This window comes from Agelaius tricolor, unplaced genomic scaffold (assembly GCF_023055355.1).
Source record: "Agelaius tricolor isolate 1412-34295 unplaced genomic scaffold, bAgeTri1.0.p SCAF_10, whole genome shotgun sequence".
Taxonomy (NCBI): Eukaryota; Metazoa; Chordata; class Aves; order Passeriformes; family Icteridae; genus Agelaius; species Agelaius tricolor.
Window position 1 is genome coordinate 3,344,892 of NW_027269270.1, and position 22,411 is coordinate 3,367,302.

Sequence of the window (22,411 nt, forward strand, 5' to 3'; positions counted from 1 at the left end):
TGGAGTCCAGCATCACAATACTTAAAATGCATTATTTATTATGTAACATTCATAGAAGGCGGCTGTAGCACTGTGTAGCCAGGGTGTTTCAGGCTTCTGGAAGAGCTGGGTCCAAGTCCTGGCTAGGACTGAACATCTCCCATGCCCATCTTACTGGAGATGTTTTGCATGTTGTTGACTTTGGGAAAAGGGAAGCTGGTTCAAGACAGCTGGAATAGCAGGAATTTGTTTTTAGGTTTAGCAGTATCAGCCACTGGTTTCCAACAGCTGACTGATTTTGGAGGGTCCTCAGTGGAAGCCAAGCTTCATTAATTAATCTTTGCTCTTTGGCCTGACATGGTGGAGCAGGTGGGAGGGTTGGCAGGGCGAGACATGACACCTTTCTCTGTTACCCACAGTGTGTTGTGTGCTTTGCCATCCTGCAGGCTTCTTCATCTCCCTATCCTCTACCCAAAGGTGCCAAGGGACAGGTCCCTCAGGAATTTGGGAGTGCCTTGTGTTCCTCACGTGCATGGGGCCTCTACCAAAGCACCATGTTCTTGGCTGCTAACAGTTCTGTAGCACAATTCTGCCCTGAATTATTTTTAGGGTGGCAATATCCAAAGCCACAAACTGCTGAGATGGAACAACCTTCTTGATACTGTCAAAATGTTGTTCCTGGCACAGTAGCTTGGATCAGTCCTGCCTCCTGGAGAAGTCCAGATTGTGCTTTGCACTTCTGGTTTGGGATCCACCATGTAGCTGGCATTTCTTCACGTCATGCTGTGACACCTCAGCAAAGTCAGGGCTAATAGGGAGCTCCTCATCAGGGAAGGAAAGCTGAACAAAGCCATAAAAATGTGAACAATGGCTCATAGCTCTTGGCAGCTCTTGGGCCATTAGGTAAAATTAATATCCTGTCAGCAGGGTAAAAAGATGAAACTCAGTCTTACACCAAGTGAGAAACATGATGAGTCTGTAGGCGTGTGGATTGAACTCCGTTGGACTGTGATCCATATTAGGAAATTAGCAGGCACAGTGCTCATGCCACAGCCTTCTTCATGCAGAGCAACACTATTCCTGCCAGCATCTTCTGTGCAATGCAGGAAGATTGCTGCCTTCCCTCATATAATGAAAGTCTCTCCTGGGAGCTAGCATGGTATTTTGTTGAGGTTATAGGTGTTCTCAGTAGGTGGTTTTTTTTGGGTGTGGTGAGCCTAAGTATTGCAGATACTGCTTGGTGAGGGGTGTGTAGCTCTTCTGTTCTGGGAGCACTTTCTGGGAGCACAGGAAGGATTCCAGTCCTTGTTGCCCTGTAAGCGTGGGGACACTGAGTGAGAGGTGAGGGCATGGATGGGCAGTCTCAAGGTTTGCTGCTGCAGTCCCAGACCTGAGGAGATCAAGGCAATGCCAAATGTCTGGCAGCTCTGAGGGCTGACAAGGAGTGTCAGAGAAGCACCTATTCGTGGTAGTTTGTTCCTTTGCCATCCCCTGTTATTTCTTTTAACATCATGGGTGTTCTCTCCACAGCTCTGTGCTGGCAGCTGCTGATCTCATCTCTGTGTGAGGTGGATGAGGCTGGGCCCATTGATGCTTGTGCAGACAGTGTAAATGGACTTCATTGTCTGCCTGTGCTGCTGGCAGGCAAGAGCATCAAGTACCAAGTGGCAGAGCCCTGCCACTTTTTTAAAATTTGGCTTGCTTTAAAATAGGTTCTGCCAGGGAAATGTCATTTGAAAATGGGGAACCGATGCTGACCTGCAGGGCTGAAATAAAATAAAGGTGAAGAGGTGATGGGCTGGAGATAAAAAACCCAACAAAACAGCTTTTACCTCTTTTAGAGGGGCCCACACCTTGATTTTCCTTTTTTAAAAGATTTCTTCTGTGTTTAAGTGAGCCAAATGGGTATATTGGAGTAGAGAGGCTTGCTCTAAGACCTTTTCTGAAAAACAAGTCTTGTGTGAGAATCGTTGTGGGCCAGACAAAGAGCTCCCTGACAGGGAGAAGCCTCTCCTCCATGTCAGCAGATGAAGAGTTCTGTGGGAGCTCTGCAGTGAGGTGAGGGTCCCAGGGGTCTCTTGGTGGTGGGGTGGTGCTCTGTGTCCCTGGAGCCAGCAGAGCAGCGGGAGCAGGGTGTGGATGTGGCTCTGTCCAGGGGGGAGGATGCTCTGTGAGTGTCTGTGTTGTGTAAGATGACAGAGCTGGTGATCCTGTTGGTGCCTCAGGGCTTTTGGGAGCTCGGAATTGTCAGCTGAAGCGGAAGAGCAGTTGAGACAGCACAAAAGCAGCAGCCACCAGAAGTGGCAGTGGCAGCCAGAAGAGATGTGAAGCAGTGTTTGGACCAGTTCCACTTACAGGGCAGTCTGTGCTCCCAGGAGGAGGGAAGGAGACCTGACATGCTTGGGCACCACCTGGAATGAGTGTTTTCATGGGCTTGGCTTGTTGAACTGTTTAATCAGCATCACCACCATGAAAAAAACCCCATCAGAAGTGGTAGCTCACTGTGTCATGTTTGAATGCTAGAGCTAGCACGACCTTTTCAAGGTTAAAGTGCCATTATGATCACACAGAGGCTTCATGCAGACATAGGATGGCCTTGATCTGTCCTTGAGGGGCTCCTGCTTGACAGCTTCAGTCTTGACCTTGTGGTGGAGCAGTTCCTTATCAATGTTCCTCATTTGTACAGTGCTGTGGTAGAACAGCCATCTTGCTTCTGGCCTAGACATAAACCTCTGAGCAGGGAGGGCTGTGTGCTCCTGTGGGGCAGCAGGGGTGCCTGGGTTCAGCAGGTGCTAAGCTGCAATAGATGCTGGGAGTGGGCTCGAGTTCCATCTCCACTCCAATCACAGAGCAGAAGAGCAAGGATTTTATGCCTTGTACTTCTCCAGGTGGTTATTTTTCCAGCTCTGTTCTTCAAATATTTCCCAATTTTGAAATCTGCTGTATGTCCTCCCAAAAAAGGGAAGAATGGGAAGTGTTCTGCATTGCCAATCATGTGTGTCAGGTGTTGCCCAGCTGAGCTGGGGGCTGCAGATCAAACATATGCCTGGCAGAAGCTACTTGGGAAGCTTTCCTGGGTATTCTCAACCTCCTTACTTTATGTTAGTGTTTTAGTCCTCTGTGTTACAAAGCCACTTATGATGCAAGTGGTGTTTGAACTGACTGATCAGAATGTGACTGGATTGAGCTAATAATTCTTAAATTATGTAAATAATGAAAGTCTGCTGGTGTTTTACTGGTTAAGTTGTGCTGCTCTTTTGTGTGTCTAAATCTAAAATTACTTTGTATATATTGCCTAAAAAGACTATTGGGTAAAAGAAATGAGTATGATTATATTTAATATGTGTCTGCTCAGTGGTAGAAGATGTGGCTGGACTCAGTGTTTCCTCAGTGCTCCCAAAGTGCAGGTGTGTGCCTTTCCTGGAGTGCAGGAGCTCTGACAGCTGCAGATGGTGGGATTAACTCCTTGACGTATGCTTGAGCAATAGATAGGGCAGCATGGGGAGGGGACCACACCACGCTAATCTGCCACACAGACTTAACAATCAAGGGCAAGCTCTGACATGTGATTACTTTTTTCATTTCACTGTCAATGCATGGAGTGTTGTGAGTGGGGAAACTAACTCACGCCACAGGGAGCCTGAGACCAGGCATGTTAGAGAATCCAAAGAGGAGTGAGTGCCAGGAGAGGAGAATTAATCAACAGTTAAAATGCCACAGTGGAAATTTTGCCATGGTCCTAAAGCTCTGAGTAAGGTTCAGAGTAATTACTGCATAAAAAGAATTGATTGGAGCAGTCAGGAAGTGTGTCTGGAAACTCTCCTTCTGCTTTTCTTTCTGCTGTGTGGTAGGCATTGCCCAGGTCCTTGTGACTGTGAAAGTGATGCCAGGTTCACTGAGCTTCTTTAGCACAGGGGCAGGAAAAACCCATGTGCCTCACCTCAAAGGAGGTCTAGGAGCTCACAGCACTGTCTGCAGCCAGTGCTGTCCTTCCTGAGCTTTCACATTTATCTGCAGATCAGGTTTTTGGCATTGGTGCCAAAAGTGTGAAATATGAGCAATGACTCAATTGATCAGAGCTCCTTTGCTTGGAAAAGAGCTCTTTTTGTCAATTGACAAAAAGAGGAGCTGATGAAGTTTAATCAAATAGGTTTGCCCCAGAGACTGAACTTGTTCCCAGTGTCTTCCAGTAAGATAAGTGGGGAAAAAACAAACTGGAAGATGCTGGGTTCAAGGTGGGCAGAGATCCTTCAGTGAAATGGCAGTGAAGTTGCAGGACCCCTTGCCCATAGTTGTTCTGAATTTCTGGTGCCCACATGGATTGGAAGCAGATCCTCCAAAATAAAAATTCATGGGAGGTACTGCCTGCCAGGGGCTCTCTGCTTGGGCATTGCACCCAGCTGTGGTCAGGCCTGGGATGTTCTTAGCTCAGTGGTGCTGTTTGCTGGACAGCAGGCTCCAGTTCAAGCCCTCCAAGTGCCTTCTGTTAATGCTTTGTGAGGTGTTGGTGTGCAGCCTCTGCCTGTGGCTGGCCACACAAGGTGCAAGGCCAGGGGGCTGCCTGTGGGTGCTCCAGAGGGTGTTCCCTCCAGGCCACTTTCAGTGACTTCTTTTTGTCCCCTGAAGCTTCATCTGGAGATTGGGCAGAGGTGCTGCCAATGGTACAGCTAAGAAGTGCCAAAGTGGAATTTTCTGCTCCTGCCCTGATCCCAGTCCCCAATACATTCATGCAGTCACCCTGCCCCTTGACTATTTTAGCATCAAGTTGTCATTACAGTATTTCTGTTGCAATTTAGAAACTGGAATGAAAGTGTTAAGAATTTGACCTCATGGGTGCTTTTAATACAATTCTGTGGCAGACCTGCTGGAACTGAGAACAGCTGATTAAAATACTTACAGGGTACAAGTTAAGCTTTGGGCTTTTTTGCCTATTCTGCCTGTAACGTTTTTGCAACTGCCAGAAAATTGGTATATCTTCCCAGCCTGTTCTGCAGTCATTAGTCTGTACTGACTTTCTTCTTTCCTGTGCTTCCTGCTGTCCTTCAGATCCATCATGGAATTAATTGGTGGGGAAAAAAGAACAGGGAAAGAAATTTGTCCACTGCACATGGCAGGAATTCGCTGGCAATGCTATCTCAGGTTAAGTACAGAATTGTAACATGCTTTTTTTTTCTGTAAGCTACCAGGCATTTGCTCTGTGTTTCTTGCTTCAAAATAGGATATGCAGGTTTTGTCTGGAAAATAAGGCCTGTGGCCAAGACTGGAAATGTTGGCTACTTAGCCCTGGGGAGGAGAGAAGACATGACAGTTCAACAAGCAAACAAGGGCAAGAATACAGTAAGCAATAGAAATGCTGACTCTGCTGCCTTCAGGAAAGGGTAACTTGAACCCCAGTGGTTGGGATGCCACTGTTTGGAGGCCAGGAAAGAGCTACTGTTTGGAAAGCAGAGGCAGGGATCTGTTAGAAAGGTCAGGGACTGATTGGATTAACTAGGGCAGCACTGAAAGCTCATCAAAAAGAAAGTAAGGTGGGGCAAGGCTTTTTTAAACTTCTCATTGTTCTTGCCCAGGGTCAAGCACTGGGAACTCCTTAGAAGAAGCTGGAACTTTCTATCCCTTTGTCCCAGCAAAGGATGTGTCTGTGCTACTGGCTTGGGTCTCACTGGAGCCTGGTCTCTGCACACTGCAGAGATCCCCCAAGCCTTCCTTTTCACCTCATGCCCGTTCATAAAGCAGAGCAGAGCATTGAGTCCTCTGCTGGGTTTCTCTTCTAATTCTGTTTTCTTCTCTTTGTTTGCTTACGCTGCAGTTCAAGCTGTGCCTGTTTATTCCTTGTAAAATCCCCGTGTTCGCATCTGAAGGGAAGTTTCTGTCATGTTTGCATCCTTCATTTAGAGGCACATACTCCTCTCTGGGCATGTGCCCTGGGCCACACAGGCCAGAGGAGTGGCTGAGGGAGTAGCACTGGTTTTATGTGTATCCTATGCTCTGTCGTGTGCCTGGGACCAGTCAGGAATCTGCTGTGCAAACACAGAACATGTAACTTATAGGGCTGTGTAAATCAGGATGCAGAGATGTGTGTCTCCAAATCTTATGCATATCTGCTGTATTTTTTTCTCTTTCTTGAGGTCCCTGTGGGGGAAAGTCTAGTGTCCAGACATCTCAGCATGATTTTTTCGTGTCTGCATCTCTGCATGATTTTTTCATGTCAGCACCTCTCCAGGAGCCAGTTCAGGCACTTTGTTGTTATATGTGTCTGAAAGCTGCTGCATCCTTGGTGGGCTTGCACAGCCTCTTACCACCAGCTTCCTGATAGTCTTGAGCTGATAGTTTTTTGTTGTGTAGTCTTGGTGGGCTCATCTTTTCCTAAGCTCTCCCTTCTGGGTTTTGAGGCAGAGCTGTTGACATCCCAGTACCCCTAAAGAGTGAGTAGGAAAGCAAGAGAGGACTGTAGGCATGGTGGAAAGCTCATTCCTGGAACAGTTATGGGACCTTAGGAGGAGAGGGGAGGCACAGCAGGCTTAACTATACAGATTTAACTCAGTCTGTGGGGAAGAAGAGAAGGAAAAGATGCTGTAGCAGTGTTCATTGTAAATGTTTAACAGGCAGATGTGGGAGACACAGAATTCACTCCCAAAGCTTTTTATTCAGAGTGTGCATCTAGGTTTCTCTGTAGGAGTCCTCTGCCAGCTGCTCCTCTCCTTTACCTTCTGTCTAACAATGGGGGCTCTTCTGTGGCTGAGTGTGGCTGGGAAATCCAGAAAGTCAAAGTTGAGGTGTTGTGCCAAGTCCTGCCTCTGGTCATCTTCTTTCTCCCTGCTGCATGCTGCCTTTTTTCCCTGTGGAGCTGTGGCCTCTGCATTTTGGCTGGCTGTTTTTCTAATTAGGTCCTTGGGAAGAGGCAGAACCCAGCTAAGAAATCTGTAGCTAAAAGTACTAAAGGAGAAGGTGAAATAGGGGAGGAAGGAAGATTTTTCAGGCTGTTGATGAGCTGGTGTTAGAGCAGGTCAAAACCTGCTGCTTGATGTTGATCCCTGAGCTGTTTCTGAAGCTGCTTCTGTTTTTTGCTTCCAGGCTGCCCTCAGAGTCAGAATTGGTGCTGCAATGTTTGATCAGGGACTTTGTTTCTTCCTTCTGATGGTCAGACATTTATTTTTCTATGGTTCCTGTGTGTGGGAGAAATGTGTTTGCAAGGTGAGGGTTGGGGTGGGTCTACCAATGATTTTCACATTTCTCATGGCTTGGCTGGTGCTGTCACTGCTGAATCTCTTACAGTGACAAGATCATCCCTACCCACCCAGAAGGCTTGGCATAGGAGCTGGTGTGCTCTGTCAGAACAAAAAGACTATCCAAACTGGGCACTCCCATCTTTTGACAGCAGCCAGCAGGGAAAAGCCTTGGGAGTCTAAAGCAGCACCTTCCTCAAAATGCTTAGCTGGGTACTTAAAACATCCAGTGCCTAATAACTGTTACAAAAAACAAACTAGTGAACTGCACAGGAGGAAAGCTGTAGGTACCACTAGGGCCAAATCCACTGAGTCCCCCTGCTCCTCCAGCTGGGAGAGGTTCTGCAGACATCCCTCTGTCCTTGCTTGTGAACCTGTCCTGAGGACTTGGGTGTGCTTGTGTGCTCATTCATGTCAGGCTGCTGGAGATATGTTGCTACTGATGAATTTTTACTTCTGTCTAAGATGGATTGTGGGTACTTTAGACCCTGGGGCTGAAGGCTGAAAGATGAGTCCAGCTGTCTGACAGAGCTCCCTGTGCTCCTGACCACACACAGCTCCCTTGGTTTGGCTCAGCTCATTAAAGAAGCAGGAAGCTGACCTGGTGCAGGGCAGTTGGGTTTGTGTGCAGGACCTGGAGGAGGCAGGGTGGAAGACTGAACAAATAATGCTTGGATAAGCTAAGCCAAGCTAAGCTCTCATTTACCAGCACCCTGAGCTACTGTGGAGTCTGCTTGCTGTTGTCTCTGTGCCAAGTTTCCAAATGTCATGTGTTGATACTGCCCATGGTATTGATACTGCTTCACATTCCATGTCGATCTTTCCAGGGGAAGCAGCCCTGACTCTGTGTCATTAACATGGAAGTCAATTACAGTTGATTTTTTTTTTTTTTTTTTACTTTAGGTCCATTAGAGCCAAGCAATCCAATATTGCATTCAGTATTCCCTGGAGCAAGTCAGCACTTTGCAGACCCCTTCCCTGCTCCCCGAAGTACCCCCAAGCATCCTGCCAGCATCACTGCAGGAGCTGAGAGTGTGTCTGCAATCCCTTGAGCAGTAGGTGGGGCATTGGCATGCAGAGACCTTGGAGTGGTGTTCTGGAGATGTTGCCTGTACAGGCATGTGGTGGAAGAGGCTGCCAGTTTGCCAGGAGAACAGATTTACTGAACAGAGAATTTAGTAAATGAAATCAGGGCTCCTTCCTCCTCACCCAGCCAAGGGTGAGGGCTGCCTACCTCAGGTGTGGTTGAATACACTCAGGCTTTTTGACTGCTGACATGTTTTATTGGAATAGGTGTTTTGGTGAAATCCCAGCTTGATTGTAGATGCTAAAGCACTGTTTCTGATTAATGGAACTTGTTTTGAGGAGGTAGGGGGAAGCAGAGGTTTGACATTTCAGCTTGTCCTTGAGCTGTGCAGCTCTCTGAACAGTGGTGGCAGGGTGGTCCTTGCTACTGGTGGAGTATCCTCTCTGCTGAAAAGGCAGCCTGAGATAGCTACTTGCCAGTGTTAGAAGGGTGCATTCAGGGCCATCCAGAAAATCCCTTTACTCAGGTCTGGATTGCAGTGTACCCTTTAGATGCTAATTTAGCAAATCTTCCAGGAAGAGGCAGGGAAACTGTTAGCTGGGAAGAATACTTCTGTGGATCTTCAAAGGATTTCTCATGGTTTTGCCCTTGTGCTTTCATTGTATCCTTGTATTTCTGGACACTTGTGAACAAGGGAGGGCTTCAGGAATAAGTTTTAGATTTTTTAGTCTTTTCCTACTTTGGGCAAGTGCAAGTCCATATTGCTGTTGGAAGAGTTGTTACCAGAGGAGATGGAGGGGTGCAGAGATCAGGCTTGGATGTTACTTTTGGGTCAGCTGACATGTTTCAAAAGTCATAGGTTAAGATTTTTCTGGAAAACCCTGATTGGCATAAGCACAATTGCTTCTCAAATGGAAGTTGATGGAGTGAAGTACTTGATGCCCTTATAGCAAACTAGACACTGAGGCAGTAAATAGGGAGAGTTCTCTCTGCTCCCAGCTCTTCTCTGCCTTCTGCTGTGCCCCTGAGTGCTTATTCCTTGTGAGCTGATGGAAGGAGAGCATCTGTCCAATCTGTGCCTCATGTGCCCTGTGGAGAAGAGAGGGCTTAGTGAGTAGGTGCTTCAGGCCACCAGGCTAGGAGCAGAAATGATCCCCCTGCCAGCTCTTCTCCCTGTCTGCCCAGATGGGCTTTGGTTTTGCTGTGGCAGCCCCACTTGTCTGCTTTTGCTGTGACCTTTCTACTGGAAGACAAAGCTCACTGAACATTTAATGGTGTCCTATGGGTGTCCACCTTCCTGTAATATCCTTGTTTCTGCCCCTTCCCTTGCTGTTCCTACTTCTCCCCTTTTTCTCTCTGCAAGAGCTTCATCCTTATGTTCCTGTCATTTGAAACTATGATTTCAGCCTGTTTTGACAGTCTTCTCTTGACCTTCATGGCTCAATTCTTCCTCCTTTGCTGTGGAGACATTTGTGATGTGATCTTTTCTCTCCTCTCTGTGCTGCTGAAGCTCCTGTATGTAACTCCCCCTTATTGCTGATCCTGTGATGGTTTTGTTTTTTTTACCCTGGAGTTAAATATCTGCAAAGTCTACTCAATGCAGTTTCTGGCTGGCATTGTTGCCTGGAAATATAATTAAGTATTGATCACTGGGCATTCAGCAGTCAAATGAGTTAATATATTAATTATGTGTAAGAGGATGTCATTCCAGTAATGTTTGTTACCTACTGGCTGGCATAGTGTGTGTGTGTTGAGAGGAAGGGTGTAGATGGACCTTGCAGTGGTGTTTGCTATTTCTTTTGCCTTTTAATGGTTATGAGTCCCTTGACCAGTGGTGCTCTCTGGGCATTGCTCTTTTGCTGGTGCTGTTGTTTCTTGCCTGTTCCTGCTGGTTGTTCTCTGCTGATCATAAATTTTCAGAAGCCTTACACTACCTCAGTGGTTACTTCTAAGGGCAGCCAGGCTGGAGTAATCCCAGTTAACATCTTGCTTCCAGAGGCTTCCTGGGAAATGGCAGTGCCTCCTTGACTCAGACTATCTGCCAGTGGTTGACTTGATTGAGGAGCTGAGCAGCTACTGGCTGGAAGATGTGTCTGTCTGCCAAGCCTCCACATCACAGAGAGTGCAAAAAAATCCACCTTGTCCCCCTTGCTCCCTGGTGGTCTTCACTGCTCTGACTCCCACCCCACCCTTAGCCCTAGACAGGGGATCCATTGTGGATACGTGGCTTAATATGGAAAAAAAAAATGTTTGCTACCAGTTCACATTGGATTCTGTCCATTAAAATTCTTTAAGAACCTCTGGCCAAAGGCAGCTTTTAATAGGAGCTGTGTGATTACCCTGAAACAGTCCCTGCCAGCTTCCCCTGTGCCACAACTGGTGTGAAACATCTCATAGCCTGACCTCAGTGTGTGTGGGGGGAGATGATTCACGTGTCCGGAGAAGGGCAGTGGAGCTGGGGAAGGGTCTGCAGCAAAGGCCTGATGAGGAGGAGCTGAGAAGGGGGCTCAGCCTGGAGAAAAGGAGGCTCAGGGGGGACCTTCTCACTCTCTACAGCTCCCTGACAGGAGGGTGCAGCCAGGAGGGGCTTGGGCTCTGCTCCCAGGGAGCAAGGGACCAGAGGAAATGGCCTCATGTTGTACTGGGGGGGTTTGGGTTGGATACTGGGGAAAATTCTTCACTAAAAGGATGATCAGGCATTGGAGGGTCCTGCCCAGGGCAGTGGCAGACTCACATCCCTGGAAGTGTTCAGAAGGTGTCTGTGGTGCTTAGGGACATGGCCTAATGGTGGAACCTGCACTGGTGTTAGGGTTTGATGATCTTAGAGGTCCTTTGCTGATATCCAACCTAAACTTCCCCTGACTCAGCTCCCTGCCCCTTCCTTGAGTGCTGTCACTGGTCACAGGAGTGAAGAGGTCAGTGTCTGCCCCTCTGCTTGCCTTCAGGAATATGTTGAAGACCACAGTGAAGTCTCCCTTCAGTCTTGCCAGGCTCAACCAAGTGACCTGAGCCCCTCCTCATAAGGCTTCCCCTCCAGACCCTTTCCCATCCTTGTGGTCCCTCTTTGGAAGCTCTCTATCAGCTTGATGTGTTTTTTGGTACCCAAAAACCACATTTTTTGTTTGTGTGCCCAAAACTGCACACAGGACTTGAGGTGAGGCCACACCAGTGCAAAGCAGAGTGGGACAATCCCTTCCTTTGACCAGCTGGCAATGCTGCATTATTTTGTTTTATTAGTTTCTCTTCTTTCCCCAACACTTGCCATCCGGTTAAGTGTGCACTGGCTTTGCTTAGCAGGATGGAAGGGCTGAGCCCTGGGGCTCCTCCTGCCTCTTTTTTCCATCTCCATCTGGGGAAAGGTCCAGCTGTAGCTCTTGCTACTGGCTGCATCCCTGCCCTGTCAGATGATGAAGGGAGTGGTTCCTGCAGGCACTTGTTTCACCAAGCTGCACAGTGAGCATGGTCTGGTTGCCTGTCCTTCCTCATTTCAGTTAAAGGAATGATTCCAGATGATGCAATCTGTCTGAATCCCTCCATGGCCTGTATTTCCCAGGAAGGTGGCTTTGAATGCTAAACCTGGCTCCAAGAAATGAGGAAAACTGGGTACTTCTGCAAAGAAAGAAATGAATCCATGGAATGTATTGTGTGTAGGGGTGGGGGTAAGGTGGGGCTCTGCACATTACAGATCCTGGTGTTTGCTGTAATCCCTGAGAAACAGAAACAACTCCACAACTCATTCTGGGTGATGTCTCATGCCTCCTCCTGTGTGCAGCTGGTCTGCTGCCAGTGCTGCAGTGGCAGCTGACAGTGACATATTTGTCTGTCTGCCTTGGAAGTCTGTCCCTCTGTCCTCTGAGCATCTTTAAATCCATATTTTGTTTCCCTCTCTTTCCCTATTTTTGTCTGCTCTCTCACCTTTCTCCAGCACCCCATCAGGCCACTGCTTTGGCTTTGAGGGGAAATGCAGCATGAAATGCTGCCTGAGGCAGGCATGGCTGGAGCTAGATGATCTTTAAGGGCCCTTCCAATGCACATAATTTTGTGATTCTGTGATAAAATGCAGTGTCTCCACTGAATCCATCCACTGGGAATGTAATAACAAGTACAGCTGAGCAGAGCTGCCTCCCCTAAGGTGCTGAAAGAGCATGTATGAAGGCATAGGTAAAAGAAACACCAGATGCCAAAAACAGTATGAGAGGGGTTATAGGAACCAGTGGCTGGAGATGGAAAACTTGCCTAGGGAATGCCAGTTTAATTGTCTGCTAGCTAATATGCAGTTAAAAGACAAGGAAATTAAGGTAAACTGTTCTTGCTTTTTGGATAAATAAGAAGCACCAGATAAAATGCAGTAGTGTAACTATTTCAGATCTAGATCTTTCACTGTGTAATACTGCAGAGATACTGAACTACTGATTTTGAAAGCTTCTCAAAGGACAGGATAGTCAAAGGTAATCTTATTAGCAGGAAAGGAAAAGATATTTTGGGGAAAATCTCTTTCAAATGCAGGCCTGTAAGGCATTGTCAAAAAGCATAGTAATGTTTCAGTGTTCTGCCTCCCTCAGTAAGCCCTAAGGAGAGACTTTACCCATTGGTAAACATGAATTACTCCCAGTCTCAGAATAAATCTCATTCCAGAGATTGGTTGCTGTTCAAGCTTTTATAGAAGTGGTGTTCTGCTCTTCTCACTGCCCTTTATTGAAACTGCAACATTCACACAAATAGCTGAGGTGCCTGTATCTCTGTTGCTAAAATACACATTTTTATCCACTTGCCAACTGTCCAAATGGTGCTGCAGACTCACTGGAGTCTACTTTGGTGGTCCACTTTGATCAGATAAAGCAGGTTGTTTAGGACTGCATCTAGTCAGGTTTTGAATATCTCCGTGGGTGGAGACCTGGGGGCTCCATAACCTCCTGACAATTTAAAAAAATCATGAAAATGATCCCAAAAACTGTGTGCTCCTTGTCTCTTGTCACTGGGCACCATTGGGAATAGTCTGTCTCCCTCCTCCTCTTCCTTTCCACCAGGTGTTATGCACATTTATGGGATTTCCTTTGAGTCCTCTTTTCCAGCCTTTCCTCAAGTAGAAGACACTCCAGTTCCTTAATAATTGTAGTGGCCCTTAGCTGGATTAACTCCCCCAAGTGTATGTCTCCCTTGTCCTGGGGAGCCCAGGACTGGACCCATCACTCCAGATGTGGCCTCACACATCCAGATGTGGGGCAGAGGCACTGCAGATGCTGTCAGACCTGCAGGAGCAGGAAAGCAGGTATAGTGGCTGTAATCCCAAGGAGGGTCAAGTGTTGCTTATCTACAAAACTTCTGCCAGGGCTGGGTGCTGCACCTCTGGGAAGGCTGGTCTTTGGGGAAGTGAGGATTGCCTGTGCTCCCAGGGAAGCTTTCCCCCAAGAGTCTGATCTTGAGGAATGTGTATCCTGGTTTTTATATATATATATGTATTCCTACATCTTCCCCTATGTCTGAATTGCAGCAGAGGAAGCTGCTCTAACTGGATGGCAATGCTTACTGCCCCTGTAGAGGCTCACCAACTTGTGTTCTTCAGGAATATCTTGAGCCAGTTGCTGTTGTTTCCTCTGGGGGAGGCAGGATCCAGGCTTCCCTGGTGCTGCCTGAAGCAGCATTTGGCCTCAGCTCTGTCTGCACTTGCTGGAGATGTTTCTCTTGGGCTTATTTATGGGGTGGTGGAAGCAAAGAAAACATGGTTGATTCTCCTCTCTTGATGGGGCCAGGGCTGTGAAGTTGCTCTCAGAAGCCTCTTGTGGGGTTTCTCTGCTCACCATGTTCAGGCAGGATGTTGGAATAGTCAGGTTTCTTGTCTGTGTGGAAAATCCGAGGCTGCTGCAGACCTACAGGTCCCTGTACCAGCTTGACTGCAAGAAGGCTTTGCCATTCCTATAACATGGAGTTGTTAAGGTTAGGAAAACTCTTTGAGTCCTACCATTCCCCCTGCACTGCCAGGTGTGCCCCTAAGCCATGTCCCCAAGTGCCACATCTGCACCTTTTGAATGCTTCCAGGGCTGGTGCACTGATGCCGTGGGTTCTGCTGCTCTTGTGGCTCTTGAGTGACCTTCTGTAAGGCTGGAAGCTGCAGCAGAGCTTGCTGAGAGCTGCTGGGCATAAAATGAAATTCACTGTGATCACAGGTATTTAAGTTGCTTTTGGGGCTGCACAGAGAGGAAATATATGCCAGTGATAGCAAGGAAAAAGTCAACTTTTCTGCCATGCCATTCCTTGACAAATGAGAATGTTTGCACTGTGTAATTTATGTTACTTTTGGTGAACTCTTTCATTGGAAGAAATGCACACACCCTTGTTGCATGTACATGGAAAGGAGTGGTAGTGGTGGGGGGGTGGGGGAGTTTAAAATGTCTTTTTTTGTAAGCAGACTCATTCTCCCAAAGCTGGAAATCTGTTTGTTGTAGGAGATCACACCTGGTCTTGGCAAGCCCCTGACATGGCATGTGTTTCCCAGGGCACCTGTCTGTGGGTGAGCCTTTCTGCAGTTGTTTCATGGACTTTGAAGTTTTCCATGTCAGGGAGTACTGAGACCTGTCTTTTTTTTTTTCCCCTTCCTTTCTTCTTTTTTCTTTTCCCCATGGCAGGGGCTTGTGGTGAGTTAGTCTTTAAGGTCCTTTCTAGCCCAAGCCATTCTATGATTTCTTTGATTCTCTGAGCCTGAAATAGCAATACCAAGCTCCTGTCTTAGACAAGGCATTCTGCAGTCCTTGGCTCAGAAACCCGGGTTCCCTGTGGCATTTCAGCCTTGGTTATAAAAATAACCTTCAGCTGCACAAGTGGCTTTAGGAACAGTGACACACTGGGCTACCTTGAGCAGTCTCTGTGTGCCTGTCTGTGACTGGGGCAGCCTCTCTTCTGGGGAGGGCTGCTGAAAACATGCAGGATGAGGACCTAAAATGGACCAAGCCTTGGGCAGAGGAGGAGAAGGAGGTGCTCTGACCTTGTGCAAGGGGCTGAGTGTGCCAGCAGCACTTTAGACACTGTGTGTAAGGACAGCCTTTGTCTCTGGGGTTGCCTTTCACAGCCTGCTGTGCACATTGTGACTTGCCAGTCATCTCCTGAGGGGATGTGCTCCCCCCTCTAATGGAACATCACTGTGTGCCCCTGTGAGCTGAGGCTGAGCTGGGCTGCTCTGGGAGGCCTTGTGCCTGTGCTGGGGCTGCTTGGAGCCTGGGGATGTTTACCAGGCCTGACAGAGCCATGACCTTGCTGTGAGGACACAAGCTGCACTGCTGCTCTGGGCTTCCAGTGGGAAGCCAGCCTTGGAAATAGGCTGTGCTTCAGATAACCAGGAGATCTGAAGGGGCAGAGAAGGCAGATCCCACTTTTTGTAGGATGCCTTTGTTAGAGATAAGTGATGTAATAGTTGGCTCTCACAATTAAGTGATAGATATTATATAGTTGTATAGTGATGTTATTGTAATATGTCATTCCATAGTCCTCTTTGCTTCCCCCCCTTGTAATAACAGCCTTGGTAGCCAGGACATTTAGAGGAGGCTGGCTTGTCACCGGGGGGTAGCATAATAACACCTGACCTCCAATCAAGATGTAAAAAGTTGCCTCCACCAATGGATGGCAGGGAAAGAGTTGACTGACAAAACTTCCAGAGGAGCTAAAGATATAAAAGGCAGAGCATCTATTTTGTAGAGGAGCCACGTGGCTGGTAGTCATGGTGGGGGGAGCTTCCAGCACTGTGGTTATTCCTTATTCCTTTGTTGGAATTAAATTTTAAAAGTGAGGGTCATTTCTCACACCTTCCATGTTGGGGCAGGAAGAGTGCATGCATGCTGGTGTAATTATTAAGTGTGAACAGAAATCATGTGGCTTATTTTAGATCATGAAAAGCAAATGCTGTATCCATGGAGAAACCTGCCCTGGCCCAGCAGGAGCTGGCACCTTTTCTTCCAGCACTAGTTCCCCAGCCTGCTCAGGGTGTGGCAGGGATTGGACTGGGCAAAGCCCAAATGTGTTTTCTGTGCCCCATACATACAGGTACCAAGCTGTCTCTGAGGGCTCCCCTAACAGCAGGAGGACCAAGAGTTTGGATACAGCCCTCTGCCTCTGTCCTTGCCACCACCAAGCCTTTGTCACACTAGTGACCCTTGTGCATCAGTGCTTTTGGGAGCTGTTGGTGGGATGAGGGCAGGGAGCTGTGGAGCATCCTCTCTGCCAGAGGACATCTTGGCTGGCTTTTTGCCTGGCCCATGTTGTCCCTCAGCTCTGTTCCTAGAGGAATAGCAACACCTTCAGGGGTTGTGCAGTGACAGCTGCCAGGTCACAGCACTGTTGCTGTGCCCCAGGAGACTGTCCTTACCATTTCCCAGGCTCTTTATTGGACAAGAACAGTGCACAATTTACAAGTGGCTCCATGTAATTTAAGAAAACAACCCCAAACCACACCCAATACTCTGCTTTTGGATCTAGTCTGACTTCCTTCATTAACTCATCCCACAGCTGTAGGCATATGCTCGTTCTTGCTGTTACACAACTGAGGCTAAAATTAAAACATCTGTTGTTATTTAACTTCAGTTTGCCAAAATACTATGTTTTGAGCAGCAACAGCTTTACTGTTATGTATCATTGGGGTTTTGGAATATTAATTAATGTTGCATGTTGTTTCTTAATGTCTCATAGCCCAGGAGGAGCTTTGCAAATGCCTGGTGCTGAAGGACCCTCCTCTGTCCATGTGGCATTGCACAGGTTTATTGAATATTTCTGGGAATGGCCAAATGCTCCAAGTAACGTAGTTTCCTGGAACTGTCAAACCCTCTTGGCTGCAGAGCCAAAATTAAATAGTGGGATCTTGGGGCAGGGAAGCCTGTAGTGTTACAGCTTTTAACTCACTCCAGCTTCTTTCTGAATGCCTAGAAAAGATAAAATGGGGATTTCTAAGGTGGGATTTCTAGATAGATTTAGACATATATATCTATATTTCTAGATATATTTAGTCTAAGGATTTCTTTATGAAAAATAGCCACATATATATATATATGTGTCTGTGTGTGTATATATATCCTATTTTTACTTTTAGTCTGAGTTCTTTACCAAAAAAACCCTCAAGATTTTTGAAATTAAGGAAGCCATCCTCAAAAATCTGCTTCTCTGTCATGAAAGCAGAATCCTGAGTATTGCCAGGAGTAGCACCAAATGTTTGATGTAGGTGGCAAAAAGCTATTGTGGTTTTTTTATAACCTGTTTGTATCTGGCATGTCTTGTACTGCACAGATCAGAGGGAAGAAAGAAGAAAGCATGTTCTTGCTAAAATGAATGATTGTCAAATTTACAGTATGGATATTATCCTTAGCTAATGTAATGGGGTTTGCTCACCTTTCCTTCATTCATAGGGTTTCAAAGGCAAGTGTTGTTCAATTACCTGTGGAATGGGCTGGAGAGGGGGATTCAAACCCTTCTGATTTCACAGGAAAATAATTAAAACAGAGCTGTGATTTGGCTTGATCACAGAGGTGCTTGCAAGCTAAATAAAAATAAAAGGCTACCTTGGGGACAGTCTGTGCTGTTAATTAACTAGCTAAATTCTGCCTTTGCTGGCCTCCAGTGGCTTTCCAGCGGTTTTGGCACTCGACATCGCAACTGGAAGCTGCCAAACACAACTCTGCACCTTCAAGCAGCTGAACAGCCTTCTGAGGGCAGGCTGGGATATGGAAATTGGAGTGTCTAGGGAGCCAAGTGATGGAAAAGGGCAGGAACTGGCTGCTGGCAGAGGAGGGATGCAGCTCCTTTCCCTCAGGCACTCTCTGGTTATCTATGGCCACCTTCCCCCACCCTGGCCAGCACCAGGGTTGGGTTCCTGCCAGGAAAACAGCTTTTGTGTTTCCTTAAATATTCCACTACTGTTTTGGGGATAAAATACCAACCCAAACCTGAATTGCTGTTATTACTAGACTTGGCCAGCTGGCTGAATTGGGCCTTTTTATTTTCATTAACAAATGCTGCCAGGCGATGTTTTTCCAGTGAAGTCATGAGTGTGTTTCCAAATGAGGGGCAGATCTTCCCAGCATTGCCATGGCTGAAATGTGGGCAGGCTGGAGCAGCTGTGGTGTCCTGTGCAGGCAGCCTTCTGAAGATCATTGGGGTGGGATAATAATTCCATAATAATAATATGTATGTGATAATTGACTGTCATTCATCCTTTTTTTTCCCTGAAACCACAGAAATGTGGGGTGATGGGGGTGGGCATAACACAGAGCTGGTTATTGGATCATGCAATTTATTCTTTCAGCATCTGCTTTGATACCACAACAAATGTGGTTTTAGTAAGTGCTTTTTGGGAATTTATTTTTCTGGGAAATGAAGCTGTGGAAGCTCCAGCTTCATTCTCCCTGTCTTAGAAACTCAAAACGTGGTGGCCATTGTTGGTTTTATGGGAAGGTCGCCTTAGCCTCAGCAGGTTTGTTCTGTTCTTAAGAAATTATTAAAGGATGCTTTTGTTTAAATCATCCTAAAGGATCTGTAGCTTCAGAGAAGTTATCCTTAGTGAGTTGTTTTCATAATTGTATTGAATTCCTTTCTTCTCTTTCTTTTGGGGGGGAAAAAGAAGTACTTGTTCTTCTCCAGATTTAAGAATAAGCTAAAGTGAATGGCATGATCCTTAGGGAGCTTGTTACTTTATTAGAATTCTGGTATTTCTAGCACATTTCAGGAGAAAAGTTGGCGAAGGTCAATTTTGGTTTAAACACGTGAGATAAGATACAATTTTATAGCACTTGCAACAGATGGCCAGTAAAAATATTTGTGATGATATTTTTCTTTATATTGGACATCAGTGCTTAACAGCTGCTTTCCAAACACTGAATTTGGTAAATAGTAGGTACTAGTCTTTTTTACAGGCTGCCAGTGACCAGCTGCTCCTTAGTGCTGCCCTGGATATATTTCAGAAATTTCTCCTTGTGAGGGTGGGGAGGCCCTGGCACAGGCTGCCCAAGGGAGCTGTGGCTGCCCCATCCCTGGAAGTGTTCAAGGCCAGGTTGGACAGGGCTTGGAACAAGCTGCTCTGGGCCCCACAGCAGGGGAGTTTGAAATGGGAAGAGCTTTGAGGTCCTTTCCAATCCATACCATTCTGTGATCCTATGCTTGATGATCTGATCTGCTTTTTTGTTTGTTGTTTTTTAACTCGCAGCAAGGCAGATTTGATATGTTGGGCTAAAAGCTGGGGTGCAGGGTAGCCTCTGGGTCTGCCTGCAGCCTGCCTGCCATGCCAGCAAGTTCAAAAGCTTCAAGGGTCAAACACAATCTGTTATGCAGGAGCCAGGCTCCATCTCATGTCTCTTCTCTTCTAGGTTTGGAAGAAAAACCAATACTTTCTAAAAAAGAGAAGATGAAGCTGAGGAAGGAAAGATGGCTGCAGAGTGAGTATTCCTGTGACATGGTATCACAGAGCATAGTTCTGATGGATCTCTGTACTCTGGGTTTGGGTGACAGAATGCTTCTCAGAAATCTTCATCCCTCCCCAGCACTGACATAAAAGTGCCAGGTATTGTTTCTCAGTGTTTAGCACCAAGACTTAGTCATTGCCCCAGTTGTGCTTTTGATTTTTACCATGTGTAATATATGTGACTCCATAAACCCTTTGTTTATGCAGAAGGGCACTGTGCCCATGTAAGGTTAGCATATTTTTCTGTCTTCTAAAACTCTGGTACAGATGTGAGTAGCTGTCTAGTGAAGCTCCTCCTCACCCAGGAGCCTTGGGGATAGCAGGGCAGGCTGGAGCTGAGTTCCATGCTGCCACCAGCTAATCCCAGACCTCTGTGGTGAGACCCTGCAGTGGGCTCTGCTGCCCCCTCAGTAGGGGAGAGCTGTGGACACTGCTGGCTGTGTTACTGCTCTTTCCCACATGCTACAGGTCAGTGAACCCACTCACCAGACAGTCTGGCCTTTCTCGAGGCAGTGAAATATGAGCTAAACAAGCCCAGCCCATGGCAGAAATGCTTCTCTTTTCCTATTTTTGCTCTGAGTGTCTTAGCACAGTAGGGCACTATGCAGTTGTACCCAATGTGGCAGAGGGGTTCCTTGTGTCACCTCTTTTTGGGACAGCCTTTTCTCCTAGCACCTTCTTTCCCAACTGAGTTGGACACAGACTATTTTTGGGGCAAAGGGATGTGGCTTTCTGCTACACCAAATGATCTCTGTGCCTGAGCTCTGAGCCCAAGTTCATTAACCTTTGATTTCACCAGCTGCACTGAAGGTGTGTCTGGCTCTTCTTAGATAAAAAGTTATGAATTTAACACACATGAATGTGAAGGAAACCTCCCAAACAACCAGCCCACAGCTGCTGAGTGCCTGGACATCTTGCTTGGACACAGAACACAGATGGCTGTGCTAGTCAAGTTCAGCTGCTTTGGAAAAGCCCAGGAGCAGGATCCCTGCAGGGTCTTAATCCAGCCTTCTTGATGCCTTTGTAGCATCAGTCTTTCCCAAGATCATGTGTGCTATTTTGGCCCTGCTGTGGCCTCTTTCCTGTTCTCTTGGCTTTGAAATTACTAAGATGAGAGAATGCAAGTGAAATGCAGAGACTTGGCTTTGAGGAGAACACCAAGACAGTAAACTCCAGGCTAAATTACCTGTCTTAGGAGAGATTTGATGTTAGAAGTGCTTTACAGGCACAGAAGTACCTAAAAACTCTGCCAGTTCTTTGTGGAGAAAGAGCTTTTTGTCCCCCAAAAGAGAAGCCAGCTTGGACTGCTGAAGTTATCACTACATCTGTTTTCCTAAATCTGAGTTTGTTGTTTCTTCTTGTCCCAGGGCTGCTTTTGTGACACTGGATGCCAAGACCCTGGGAACCAAAGATCAGCCAGTAGTGCAAATGCAAAACTTTGTCCCATTCCAATAAGTAATCTTAGGAGACACTAGAGAGGGGAAAAAAACTTCTGTAATGCTTCAGACATTAGAAGTATGCACATTTAAAAATACATTTATTGCATGGCTCCTCATCCGAACAAGACTTCATAGGAAAAGAATTTGGGATGTTTGCGCAGAATCAGGTGTCTGAAAATTTTCAGCACATACTGTTTATGAAAGCACTGAAGTAGTCAGCTTCATAAAGCCAGACCAAAAAAAGAAGTAATGCAGAACAGAAAGCTGTGTTCTTGGCAGGGATTGCTGTGAGGAGAAGTGTTTCCAATCCTGATTTGTCACAAACATCCATGTGCAGCAGAGCTGCAGTTCATGAAAAACTGTTGCTCTTCTACTCAGCTGAGCTGGAGAAGAAGCAAGGCGAAGGTATTAATTAAAGGAGCAGCCACTGAATTTGAGTTCTGCTTCCTTGACTGTGGGAGCAGGATTAGACCCAGGATTGTGGTCTCTAAGTGGGACTGGCTGCTGTTGTGCTCCCACCAAAAATACTTCTGGCTTCTGTGGCCACGCTGCCTTGGGAGCTGTTGGCCTGCCTGTGTCACCAACTCAGCCCCATGGCTTCTGGCACACTGTCACATCCACACAAGCAGTTTGTAGCTCATAATCCTTGCAGTTGTCCAAGGGACTTGTGGGTCAGGTGGGGCATATCTTGGAATTCAGCTGGAGGCCCGTAGCAGTGCTGGGCTTTTGTGGCCTGTCCTAAAGGACATATTCTGCTGGTGCTCACCCTTGAAACTGCTGGCTTTGGGAATTATGGGCAGCTGTGGAACTTAGTGCTACATCAGGGAGCCTCAAGGACTGAGGCAGAAGCCTGTGGCTTTTAATGTTCACCTCTTAAGACAAAGAAGGAGACAAATGTAACATTTGTGGGGCTTTCTGTGCCCACACCCTTGTCTGAGCTGCTGCTGGCAGACAGGAAAACCTGGTCCTGAGAAAAGCCACGTGCATCTGCTGCTTGGTGCAGTGCCTTTCCAAGGGTCCAGTTTATCCAACATCTGACTGCTTGCACTCCACAATGAGTCATTGAGGTGGAGCCTTGACTCTCTTCAGACTCAGTAAACAACTGACATTTAGTCCATCTTTCCTGCCTGTGCTAGGAGACTGTTGTTTGGTCCCAACAGCAACGCAGACAGGGGGCTGTGCCTGTTTAAGGCCAGATTTGGAGTTGACTCTATTTGTGTTGTCCCTTCCCCTCTTGTTTGCCAATTCCATGCAAGATCAATGTGGTTTTTGCCACACCAGGACTCCTGTGCAGTTTTGCTGAGAGCAA

General features: G+C 46.9%; 1 protein-coding gene across 3 annotated transcripts in view; it reads left to right on the plus strand.

Moving 5' to 3' along the window:
* Positions 1–22,411, plus strand: part of SLX9 (SLX9 ribosome biogenesis factor) — a 40,397-nt gene that overhangs the window by 13,124 nt on the left and 4,862 nt on the right. For all 3 annotated transcript variants that reach the window (XM_071434438.1, XM_071434440.1, XM_071434437.1), the window contains exon 3: positions 19,569–19,637. In XM_071434438.1, the coding sequence (XP_071290539.1) occupies positions 19,569–19,637 (69 nt within the window). The remainder of the gene's footprint in view (positions 1–19,568; positions 19,638–22,411) is intronic.